General features: G+C 39.6%; 1 protein-coding gene across 4 annotated transcripts in view; it reads left to right on the top strand.

Annotated features, from left to right (window-relative positions):
• The window catches only part of mob2a (MOB kinase activator 2a), a 71,453-nt gene that overhangs the window by 40,966 nt on the left and 16,784 nt on the right, over window positions 1-13,703 (top strand). Inside the window, exon 1 of one of the 4 annotated variants that reach the window (XM_077568225.1) lies at window positions 8,620-8,791. The exons of the other annotated variants lie outside the window; for them this stretch is intronic. Coding sequence (XP_077424351.1) covers window positions 8,676-8,791 — 116 coding nt within the window. The 5' untranslated portion in view covers window positions 8,620-8,675. Of the gene's footprint in view, window positions 1-8,619; window positions 8,792-13,703 lie in introns of those variants that run through there. 4 annotated transcript variants of the gene reach the window in all.

Raw genomic sequence — 13,703 nt, 5'->3', positions numbered from 1 at the left:
TGGAGCGGAGGTGTGAATGTTTTGCTATGTTGCTTTCCACTAGTTCATTAACAGACACAAACTGACTCCACTGCTCCTTGTAACCATATCCTCAGACGTAAACTGTACCTATGCTTGTAACTTTAAACACATTTTACTCCAGAGGAGTTAGTTAACAGGAAAATGGGACATTGTTCCTCGGGTATTCTAACATTACAAAACCCTGCCTTTTTAATCCTGATTTGATGTATTAGTTGAGTTAACTTGAATTTCACGTAACAGAAAATCACTAGTTATATATATATATTTTTTTACTTAGTATCAGAGTCCTAGCAAAACTTATTACATGGTCATGCCCTTGTTGACCTTTCTACAGGCCCATAGAAAATCCAGGGGCTCAAAAGACCTTCAGTCTGCACTGTTTTCTCTGGCTAAGACTTTGCCTAAACATACTGCACACACCCAGAATGCAGACCCTAGGGAAGCCATGGGGCGAAGCATGCTTTGGATGAAATAAGAATGTATTCTATGTTTACAAAGAAGTACTGCAACCTTTTCAGCTATTTTTTTTGCGCGCTATATATTTCAATGAAATTTGAAACAAAGCATTATGTAAAATGTAGTTTTCTTGGCATTTTTGAGAAGTTTCACTTACCGGCAACTTTGTTTAAATGACCTCTGTTTAAACGGATGTGCAGAAATGATTGAAAGAGCAATAATATGCATACCAGACCTGTAGATGTCACTTTAGAAAGACACCAACCGACTTCTTGTCCGTTGGAGTCTCCAAAAGTATATGCATTGAGTACTCGTCGTTGGAATATATACGGTATGTGTATCTCTGCCATATATGTACATGGAGGATTGAGAAAATATTTTAAACTATATTTTAGAATATCAAATAAAATACTCATACTGGACTCATCTACAGCTATGTCACAACTTATTTGTGCAGTCACCATTAGGTGGGTTTCCATCCACCTATTTTTATTCGAATTTTCAAGAATTGCGAAAAAGAAACTGAATGGACACGCCAGAAATTCGAAAAAAGGTCCAAAATTCGCCTAAAAGTTTTTAGGCTTGGAGGGGTGGTTTTTGAAGCGTTTCAAAAAAAGGAAAATGCACATTTTGGCAATGGAAACAGGTTTTGCGAATAAGCGACTACAAGACCGGATATACGTTGAACGTTTTGACTGATACTACATCACACGCACGTTTGTAGTTACAATAAATGACGGATGATAAAGTAAGATAAGTTTGGGGAGACGAAGAAACACGATTCTTTTTATAATTAATTAAAGAAAAAAACATTAATGCAATTTTAGATGGCTTTATTAACATCAGCTCTCAATGTAACAACACACTTCACTTACATGCGGGAGGGAAACCAACAAGACAAACTACTTCCGTTCAGTCCGTCAAAACCAACATTCCCACCTGGATATCCTCATTGTCCTAAAAATCCGTCACTACGTCATCTCGCGGCGCATATTCGCAAAAGAAGAGCGGATGGAAACGGGCATAAGTCGCATGTCCGTTTTGTGCATTTTCACAAAATTTGCATAAAAATGGCGAAACATTTGGATGGAAACCTGCCTATTGAGACATTGAGATTTTTATGAAAACGGGGATCCTATAGCTCAAAAACATGACGTGATAGAGAAAAATTGTCATCTGTTTTGCATTAGTAGTTAAAATTGGATCAATTGTGTTCTCCAGTGTAATCGATTAATTGTCGAGTGTAGTTTAAACATCCCCTTAGTAGACGGATGGCCTTTGTAAATGCTCATGATGTTCGTGATTGGCTGGAGACAGCAGCCGCTGAGATGTGATCATGCCCCAAGGCATATCTGTTGCAGCCAATGGCCTGGGACCAGTGTTTTTTTGTTTCCATCAGGTTGATTGACCACTTTCATACCCAACCTGTCAAGCCTGCCAGTCGTCTCTCCTAGCATAGAATGGATTGCTGCAGGCAACCAGGGTCATGCGCATTTAAAGTAGTGGGGATATTTATTTTAAAAAAGGAACTTTCCATTTCCTTAGCTTTTTAGTTGCTTAAGTGTCATGTGTCAATCTTTCTATTAAGTCTCACTGGGGACTTGTTAACATTCCAAGACGGTGTATTCATTTCAACACACACCTCCAAACTGTGGTGTTTTGACGTCAACGCTGTAATGATTTGAATTGCTCACATTGTTTTCCACTGTGGCCTGTTTTCCTTGTACTTGAAATCTATCAGGCAGAGCAGACTAAAGCTCAGTGCCTTCACCTGCTGTAAAATTACTGACATCTCTACATTTGCATAAACTGCTTTACTTTTTGGTTGTTTAAAATTCTTAAATCTTGTTTTGCCAAGCTTCTGGTAGATTTCAGTAGACCTTATTAAAAAAAAAAAAAGTAAAAAATAAAGTGCCCTCCCCTTCCTATTCTTCTTTGTGAGCCAGTCACTTTACAGTTTATTTTTCTTTATTATGTAGTTCAAATAATATGTTTTATCTTACAATGTTCTGACTGCAATTATAATCCGGTTTCATTGTTCCCAACACTTTTCTCAATGTCCTATTTTTCCACTCATTCCTTTAAGCACACATGCTCTTTGTATTTCAGGATGCATGTTAGGAAGCAGGTATACGTAATACAATACAGAGTAACATCTGGTCTGGTTAGTGTAGGTAGCGACTATGAAGCCATGTCTCGTCTGGATTGGGGAAAGGAAGGTAATTGTGTGACATAGGCAAAGAAAAAAGTGTTTGCCTGACAATGGAATGTGGCCGTTTTCCATCCACGTCAGATGTTGCGTAAGACTTGGCAGAGGGGTCCAACTTGTGCAGTTGTATAGCACCATTCATGCCGGCACATCCACTTTTAGCCTGCAGCCAACCAAACCTGACATGGTACAGGTGTTGCTCTTCTACACTACCTTTTTTAAAGCAAAACCCCAAAGAGAAGAAAGTGCACTTTCAACAAAAAATATTATGATGGACTTACTCATTTGAGTTCAGAATTGTTCATGTATTGAAGAGAGACATAATTACAACATATTTCAAACCCTAATTTGAATAGACTATGTATATACTGCTATGAATTATATTTTCTTTATTAAGTATATTTTTCACAAGGTTGTTGTTTTGGTTGTAGTTTACAGTGAACTATAACTGCACTGCAAAAAAATTCTGAGAAATTTATAAATATTAATTTATGAAAATAGTACACCCACAATATTACATACAGCTGTCAGTCTCATTCAGTGCAATTGTACACCTCTGCTACAACAACAAAAATAACCATATTGTTAAATGTGTACATCTCCGGTGGTGTAAACAAGTTAAAACATTTTCTTGAAATATATCATTTTTAATTATACCGTGCTTATCAATTTCTGAAAGTGCCCCCAAAGTTTGACTACAATTACATTGGATGAATGGGGACTTGTCAAACCAGGTAGATGTTGCTTTTTAAAGTGCTCTATAAATAAAGTTGAGTTGAGTATAAACGAAGTCATGCCAATGAAAACATCTTGCTTGACGTAATTATAACACAACCAGTCAACCACATCCTTAATATGTATTGGAAATGATCTCAATCAGTAATGGGGCTCATCTGTAAGGACTTGGGCTTTGAAGCCAGAGAGTCCTGCTGCAAACAATTATTAAAATGGCCTGACAGTTTCCCTTGTATGCGTGCATTAGTATTGTCTATGTCAACGATAATAAAATAATTTCATTGATACATTTTTTTTTTTCATGACGATAGCGAAACGGTGATCATAAATGTGGTTCTTTGATGAGGAAATCATGAAGAGGAGTGTGAGTTTTCCTTGACGAGACAAAACTGGACCATAATGCTAGGGATGTTCGTCAGACGTTCAAGATGCATGCTCACTGCTCCACGATAAAGAGCTAGAAAGATTGCGAGCCCTCAGCCCAGTCAGATTTCCGCAATTTAAGTGCATATGCCCCCACATTGCTGTGTAAAGTGAGTAACGAGTGAGTTATATCATAGCCAACTGATGTTCATTTAAAGATAAGTTACAAAAAGTAAGACACAGACAACAGGTTAGTTTGCTCATGCTCCCATCCCATTTTTGGCGAGTGTCTTAAATATGGAGGCAGCGTTCTACATTACGCCTTTTCAGGTGGATGAAATGAAAGTGAATGGATGGATAATTCAAGTACATCTATTTTAAAAGCAATTAACTTTTGATTCTCAAGACTACTGAGCATCGGCATTGAAATGTAGAACAATAAATTAAATATTTTAGATTAAATAAATGACTCAGACCTCTGATTAAAAATAAATATATATAGCACAAATATTTACCCTACACATACACCCACGTCTATAGTTTCAGATGAAAATGAGATGCCTTTTATCTCCTGCAGAATGTCCTTATTTTAAGTCATTTGGACTAGGCTGGATTTCCTGTTTGGGCAATAATGTATCATGCTGTTCACTGTGTGGTATGTAACCCCAAATATATGTGTGAGAGTTAAATTTCCCATTGATATTATATTATATGTTAATCATAAAAGTGTGTTTTTCCCAGTAGCTTTGTGGATGCATTAGTTGATTAAAGTTTTTTGTTTGTTTTTTTTAACACTATTAAGCATGCACACTGCACTGGGCTAGACCAGGTGGGCTGGTCCTATAATTAGCACTAAGTGAAAAGTCGGTACCCTGTTCTGGGCTCTCACATCCCACCCTTGCTTCTCACCATTGCTATCAAAGCAAGAGCCATGGATTTCCCAGCTCCACCCAGCAATGCCAGCCACGACTCCCCAATCTGGAAAGCATGGAGGGAGCCAGTCATGCAGGATGATTGTCACTCCCACTGTCCCTTTGATTTTCTTTCAGAGGGTTTCATTGGATCACACGGGCCTTTTAAATACAAACAAGTGGCGCCTCTGAGGTTCCAACAACAATTATGCTCAACTGACATGTCTGGAAACACTACGCACATATCCGGCTTCCATCCTCACGATCTCTTATCGCCCTCTGAACTTCTTGTACCACCCACATACTTGGGAGTGCACATAGTTTCTAGGATCCCAAAGATTAGTGTCTTTGTCTGGGCCCACTTTTCCCTGGCTTACTCCTGCAGCTGTGTCATTGCATCACAAATTTTGCCTGAGAAGACGCCAAAAAAAAAAAAGTTGAGGAAAACATAATACTGTGAGTCTGATAATTAAGCAGGTAAAACAACAAAGAGAGTGATAGAAACATGTGAAGAGTGGATATTTGTTGAAAAGCTTTAATCACAAGGAAGAAATATTCAGCTTGCAATTCCAGTTTAAAATAAGACTCAAAAAAGGTTATTTTCGAGAGGAGGGTTCTCCTGTTTAATTTAGTACAGCAGAACCTCGGGTTACAATTGTCCGAGTTTCCGAACGGCCGTAGTGGAGCAGAGCACACTCTGAGCATGTTTCTGAACACACTGGAGATGCTGTAGCAGCCTGGCTAACCGATGTGCGTACGTGGCAGCCATGTTGGGAGGGACAAACAAGACGCCGGCCGGCTGACCGACTGACATCTAGCGATTACTATTACTATTAATCATCGACGCGAGAGGGGGTTTCCCCTGGTAGGGTGGCAAGAAAAGCCTGGTCAGGCCACCAGGCTAATTAAAAAGTGGCGGAATCCCTGTAAGTATAACTTTTGGGATAATGTTTTTTAGCAGTGTGTTAACTTTGAGAAATTGCGGTACCTTTTTGTGGCTTAACTCTTTGACTGCCAGACGTTTACAGAAACGGGTTGTCCCCAGTGCCAGCCGATTTAAGCATTTTGACTGATCTTTCAAGGTCCACAGAAAATGTTGTGTTTGGACTATGGAAACACACATGCTACCAAATGAAAGATTGAACTCTCATCTTTCATCAGAAAAAAAAGTTTGTTTCTACCTTATTCCGTTCTTCAGTAATCAACAATAGAAAATGGTTAGTTTCACCGAAATTCTCTGTTTTGAAACAAAAAGCGGAGAAAACAAGCTTTTTGTGAAACAATGTTATTTCATGCACTCTAGTGAATTGTACACTTCTTTTTGTCCATGAATGATGCCACAAACACCTAAATAGTGCTTTACTTCTGTAAAACGCTTTCACCAACAATGAAAAAGTGTTTTTAGTTTGCAAAATACGTTTATTTCCATTCAACAGTGTAACAATTTGACAAAACAATTTTGCAAACTATTTACAAATGTGTGCAACAGTGGTACTACTTACAATTATGTGGATGTTTCAAATACAGTTTTTCTTTTTATAACGCTCCCCTGCGTGCAAGGAGACGCAGCAGGACTCGCACAACAGATTAGTTTCACTTTCGCTTTGTGCGTTTCGCGTGCAAACGGCCTTTTTTTCCGGGGAATAGCAAGTAGCAGACTGTACACACTCCTCCGATGAATATGCTTTGGACTCGGGGCACTCTTCATCGTCCGATTGAACGTCGCGCTGAGCGTGCTCGGTTGTGCTCCGCGTTTTCCGGTGTTGGCATCGCTCGCCCGTGAACCTTTTATGACGTCGTCATAGCCGCCGCTTCGCCGTCAACCTCGGAGTCACCATCATCAACATCGATGATGATCATCGTCGTCATCAATGTGCTCTTTATAGCGTTGGTCGATGCTTTTCGTCTTTGAAAAAAACGGCTCGACCGTGAGCTGCTTGCAAACCGGTCGCCATTATGGCTTCTTCAGCCAATGTCCCCTCAACACTCTAGCCCCGCCTCACGTCTTCTGCTAACGCCTACCCAATCTTGTCAAAAGAGAGTCATCGCTGCCCTCTAGGGGCCAAAAATAGTCATTAGGCACAACAGACTTGCTGGAAACTTTCACCACAAATGCGGAAGGGTTCCCTCTACCCGTTTCAAAAAAAAAAAATTGGATGATGTCATTTAACATCATTGGCAACCCTCCGTAGGTTTTTACTTGACGTCTTTTAACGTCAGTGGCAGTGAAAGAGTTAAAAACACCCAATATAGTACAAAATTGTTTGGTACTGTTTTCGTAGCTGAAAAATGCCCAGTACCGTACAAAACTATTGTAAATAAATGTGAAAAATGAAAACTGTTTGACAAGTTTTAGAATGTATCCAAACTTACCTTGCTGGCGCTGGAGGAGCGGGATAATGGCATGCAGCTGGACATGTTGACAAAACACTATGTTAACGAGCTTCCTTATTTCATCTGTTACGATTCGATGCTATGATTAGGACATTACAAAATGTCTACTGTACCAAAAATGGCATGTTAGAGAGACGTGTACATGTACTACATAATGAGAGCTCGCTCCGTTAAACTGCCATAGATATGAATAGGTAGATGTGCTTACGACGATGCTAATTTCCATGCTTTCCATTGCCTTTTCTAAGACTGTTGCCCCAGCCAAAATGGCTGCCCCTTATGTCAATGCATTGCCTGCGATGGGAAAGTGACCCCCTACCATCATGGTTGTTATGTAGGCACATCTATTAGCCTGCTCTAGTCTACTATATATCTGTGACAAAACGACACAACCCGGAAATATGTGTATGAGTTTCTGTTGATTGCGTCACAGCGTCCAGGAAACAACATCGGACAATTCTGAAATTAACAGGCTTTGACAATTGTTGTACAAAGAGCCATTTTAAGTGGACTGAAAACCATTTTATGTTAGTTAAATCCGCAGTGTGTTATTTCTGGGTCTGTTGAATCAAAGTACCACTATAAAGTATTGCTAATTATTAGATATAAGGAAGCACTAGGATAAAATAAGTTTATTCTCTTCCTTCCCTTTTTACAACTTGTAAATTGGAAGCGGTTGTATGTAACTTGTGAAAAAAAGTTTTCATTTCACTCAAGCATTTCAAATTAAAAGCAAACCTGTTAAAATTAGGTTTTAAATAATTTGGATAAAACGTTCCTAAGCATGCACAGCAACCATTAACTATTCATCTTAACCACCAGTTGCTCTCATTCAGGCTTTGTTTGATTGTCTTGCTGGTTCTTAGTGTTTACTTTCTCGAACACGCCTGACTGCTATCATCCTGTCACTGTGGGGCTCCAGGTGAAGTCACAAACAGGAGGAATGTCTCTGCAGTCCCCACATGTATTTTAAGTTAGCTTTAGTTCTCACACCACCAGTAGTAAAACGGCTTATAATGATCATTGCTTTTTCAAACATGTTATTTATATCCTTGCTCACTCCAGGGTTGACTTACTGTGTTATTTTAGGAGCTTAGTGGGACATTAGCCCTTTGAATGTCACTGGCACAGTGAATTAGAAGTTACCATGTGCAATCATAACACGTGTGAGCCCAATACCACATACAGTACACTCATATTTTATTGTAAGGTCTAAGTTTAGCATTGTGGGGTCTAATATACATCACACTTCTCGCCTAACATTCATGTAAACATATTAGTGAATTTAATGCAGCGACAGTTATGTACTTATTCGATTGTAATTCTTACTGCGTTACCACCTGTTGCTGTATTGTAACAACACTAGTCGACAATAAAGCATGAGCAACGTCCACGCGGGCAGGCTTTGACGTCACCACCGCACGCCTACCGAGCACTTTGCTTTTCCGTGATTGGACGAAGGTCATACGAGGAGGCGGGCTTTTTCGCCGAAGCTTGGAGTTTACGCGGAGTTGCATTCTGTGAGTTTCAGTGAACTCCAGACTCGTGGTGTGAGCCCTTACTACAGTATCTGCTCGATATGAGCCATGGTCGGCGATTATTGCTCTTTCTCCGGGGATAAAACGGACATGCACTCCCAGAGAAACACTAAGAACGGATTAAGTTGCAAAATGGTGCTTCAAGCGGTCGGAAAAGTTCTAAGGTAAAAACGTTGGTGGTTACTTCACATGTACAATCTGCTGCATTCACTGCACTGAACTAAACAACATGTGGTGTTTTCTTGCGTCGTCGATTTTGCAAGTAATAATATAGGTTTTACTTGTGTTATCTTAATATATGTTTATACTGCATGTGTGAAGTTAGTGCGTTGCTCCGCGTCTCGTCGAGCAGCGCTGCTTATTCGGAATGGGACTTGTATTTTTCAACACGCTGCACGAAGTAAACTTCAGATATAATTTACTCAAATGTTGCTAACTTTTTAATACATGTGGTTACCTTTTAACCTAACTAAATTAGCTGAGAATCTAATCGCTATGGAAGCCGCGTTGGTGAAGTATTGTACAAACATGCGAGTAAAAGAGTCACCTTTTAACTTGAAATAGCGCTGCTTCAAAAGTTGATGATGCAAATGACTTTACTGACATAAAATTTGTTTTCGGTGCTCTGTGGGGATAATTTATTAAGGTGGATGTCGCGGTTTCACTTAACGTGTTACACATCAGGAGTTACATTTCTCCTCTTGACCTACATTTTATGTGTGACAATTGATGGATAATTTCATCAGACCGATAAGACTTCTAAAGTATGTATGATCCTGCTCGGCACCGTGTCTGTATGTCATCCAAGTGACACAAACAACAAGACACTCCTATTAATCTCTGTAAATGCAAATACTGTAAGGCAAATTCCAACTGCTAACCCAGTTTACACATGTGTATTTATCCTGGTTGTGTCCTGTGGCTGTACAGTCAGAATTAATGGCTAATGTTAATGATTTGGTCAAAGTTACTCCTACCTTTTTAAGCCATGGGACAAACAACAGACCAATGGCCACATACCTCAAAAGCCTGTTGACTGTGACGATGTAAGCAGGAAAACAGTGGAAGTTTCTTAAAGCAAATGTTAAATAATGCAGCGCTGTATAGCTTTATTGTGCATGGAGACACTTTGTGTTCCGCCTAATCTAGTAGTAGTTTTAAAGAAGTTGGTAAACATCCAGGAGCCCACACCAGGATTCAGTTGCCGCTTAGAGATTCTTTAGGATTTGTTAAATGATAATCCATCTCCAGAGAAGACTGAACTTAAACAATTAATCACAATTTACAAGGTGTAGTTTTGTAAAAAATAATAATAATAAAGGAGGGGGGAATCTGGGGGTGCTGTTTACAGCTCCTCTGTTAACCTATTTCCTCCTTTGTGGACCGTTTTTTGGGGGGGGAGCATACAAAGATACAAATGCTTACTGAACACAAAAAACAAAGGATCTCTTGAAGCTTTTTGTTTTTCTGCTTAGTCTTAATAATTTCAGTCGACTCTCATAACCGACTTGTAGAGTGGCCGCAGTTTGACAGATGTCATAATTTGTGTATTGCTAGTTTCAGATCGAACTCGTAATGTCGCATCGCCCCGCGTCATGCGTACTTTTCTTTGTGAGGGAGACTACACCGGATTGCTTTGAGCGGAGAAGAGGAAGGGCTTCTCCTTTTGACAGGAAAAAAAAGGGTTGAACATCGCCAGTCAATCTAGTGTGACCGATGGTTATGCTTGGTTGTTATGGGCCATCTTGGTTAACAGTTCGATAATTTCAAGAAAGTTTATCCGTTCATCAGATTCGTAAACTTCCTCGCTCCCTATTCCCCAATTTTCCTCCTTTTTGACAACCAGAATCTGGCTGTGTTATATACATCCCGGTTCCACAACCGCAATGATATTGTCCCACATTTGTATTTATTTTATTCCATTTATTTGTGTGTATGTGTGTTTACTTTATTGGCTGTGTGTTTGCTGGTACTGCTGCGTAATAAGTACATTCTCAACGCCGATTGACTGTCGGCAATGCGACACCACCAAACGCTCACATCAGCAAAGCATGGCGAAATGGGCCGAGGACCAAAAGATTTGCTTCATATGCAACAACCGGTGCGCAATCATGCGTGACCTTGCAAACTGCATTGACTATATATGGAAACATGCCGCCAAAAACGGCCAGCTCGCCTGACCAGATTAGTCAGTGTCCAAACTAAACTTCCTCCAAACCAACTTCCTTGTGCCAGGTGCTTAACATTTCCAACCTTATCTCACAGCACCCCCCCACTCCCAACCCCCATCCCGTCACACAGAAGTGTTGTGATGTTGATGAGTCTCTATTACAGTAATACAGTAGTATACTCTGCAGGCTCATGAGCCACTAAATGGGATTTAGCACAGGATGACAAGGGGGTAGCGGCATTAGGCAAGTGGTGCTGGGACAGTAGAAGTTGTTGAATTGGAACAGTGTGTGTACATTTAGGCCTGTTGTCTGGCTGCAATTCTCACGTACTGATTTACAGTGCTGCTGACGCCCCCAGCGATGGTCCTGATTAAGTGGTGGCAGCTGTGCTTTCTGTTTGCCCGTGCTGCTTATCTCGTCCCCACAGAAGTGAAACTGATGAGGTCATCTTGAAAAAGATGCTAGTGAATCTTCACAGGCACTTCGGCAGAAGCTTTGACAGGCCAACAGAGTTTTACACGGCTGTTGAGCGTGCTCACTGGGAGTCTTTTTAGTCCCATAATGGCTGATGTGGTTTTGCTTTGCAGAAACCAAGATGGTCTCAATGGTCTGTGGTTGTTTCAGGGAAGAGAGCAGTTTTGTCTGTTTAGTTGGGTCCTGAAATAGATTTAGAAGCCTGGATTGGAGTAAATGGATCCTCCTGACAGACACTAGTCTCCTTACATGCGAAGGTAATACTTGTTTGATGTCTTGTTAACGGTGATAAAACATGACTAAACACTGTGAAGCCCACCTAGATGAAGAAGAAACTACCTGCAAATATTTTAGACTAAGATGTTGAAAAGATAGTTTTAAGATTTATTACATTATTAATGTGACACTAAAACAGTACATACAGTATAGCACTCAGTCAGGGTCAATTGGAGACTGCTAGTATACATATCTGTAGGCGTGTGCATCTCTCTAATAAAAGACAATTTGATGCGTATCTCAATACATGGGTTACATTATGATTCAACAATACATTTTCAAACAGAATGATTTGATTCGGTTCGATTCAGTGGGATTACAGTTTGATTTGATATTGTGTGGCTGTAACATTTTTCATGTTTATTATTAGAATATAACAACATGTAAACGCTCTCTAAAACTCCCAACTATTCAAGTAGATTCAATTCAAAGAAGCAGAAAATATTTATACCTGGTGTGTATTTCCCATAAAAGAGTTGATATTTATCTTCTTGCATGAACCATAAACATGGGCTTGTGTAGCAAAGGGCTCTAACAACTACAATTATTATTATTTTTCTTACCATTTCAGATGAATAGTTCCTTTAAAGTTGTCTACATATATGCATTTGCAATGCACGCAGTAGTTTCTATATGCACATTTGCAGGAAGTTTGTGCAATTAAGCTCGTAAAGACTCTTTAGGACTCTGTTGCTACGGACATTTCTCGAGGCCTTGTGACGTAGCTTGTAACGTGCGGGACACAGCTGTTCTGACCGGCTGGGTTGGTTGTGAAAAGTGGGGGGGTGGATGGCAGGAGATACTGAAGCAATAATAATGGTGGGCTTGTTTCAGCATGCATACTTGAGAGCATGTGTGTGTATTGCTTGCCACTAGTCCGCGCAGTGAAATCTAAGCATTTATTTGAACTTTTGCTTTTTAGTGTGATTGGGTCGTTAGTGTTTTACCATAAGTTGGACTGTTCTCTCACCCATAATCCATTCCTCGTGGTCTGTTTTTAACTGAAAACAGAAATTAAAAATAAAAGACATATTGTTTTTAACACCGTTTTGAATCATAAATATGCACACACATTTGAACCGTTATCTTTAAAAACGCAACAAAGTGTAGAGTTTGGACCAAAATGATTTCAGCATGTTCGTTGCAACTGTAATGAAAGAGTCACTTATGTGCTTATACAGTAACTCTTCTCCGGTGTACAAGTGTACTTTTTTTTTTTGCACTGCTCATATACTGTTAGATATTATTAACATTTAAATTCTTTATTTTCATATATTAACCAATGTTATACATTATAAACATCTTAATTCTTTATATTAACCATGTTAAAAGGTTTTATAGACGTGTAAAGCAAGTAGTGTTGAACTCAGTATAATTTGACCTTAAACTGGGACATATTATTTGGTCTAGAAGTTCCTTCTCTGTGGGAAAACACATTTGGTCCTTGAGAACAGAATCTATTTCGAACACGCACCCCTGACTCTGTTTTCGCCATCGCTCATGGAAAAGTACCCAGAGAGTATGTTTTGTCTACAAATGAAAGAGAGGCGGTTGGTTTTAACTATAAGAAGCCATTTTACACGCGGAAGAGGCACATTCGGCGCTCTGAATTCCACCTGTTAAGTGATGAATTGGAGTCTGTTACGATGTCCAGAGATCTCTGTTAGATTAAAATCATTTTTGCAAAGGTGTTTTTTCTTACATTAAATCGGTCTTCAAATTTTGGAACACGCAAAGAAGACAAATATTTTATTCCTCTTTCAATACCCAGCTGATTTGCATTACAAAAATGTTTTAATGCACCCATCAAAGAACAAGCCGTTGCTGTTGTTTCCTCACAACGTGCAGTCGCCAACTATTCAACTGGAATACATTTTACAGTTTTCAGTCAGTCTAACCCAATCACCCTATTTTCCCTTTTCAACGTGTAAATATACTGTAACCTGGGTGCTTGTGGTGGTGTATCGCGAATAAAGATGGCTTGGTAGTGGGTCCTACTGCTGCTGTCGAAAGTGAAAGGGGTTAAGATAGTAACTAACAGATGGAGTTAAACAGCTGCCAGATCAGTCATTGCATAGTTGTTTCTGCAATGACCTGATGTCACCTGACTATACAAACCCCATTTCCTCATTGCAGATAAATACCAGCGTGTCTG

This window comes from Vanacampus margaritifer, chromosome 6 (assembly GCF_051991255.1).
Source record: "Vanacampus margaritifer isolate UIUO_Vmar chromosome 6, RoL_Vmar_1.0, whole genome shotgun sequence".
NCBI lineage: Eukaryota > Metazoa > Chordata > Actinopteri > Syngnathiformes > Syngnathidae > Vanacampus > Vanacampus margaritifer.
Note: the sequence above shows the minus strand (reverse complement) of the source record. Positions and strands in the feature narration are given on the sequence as shown.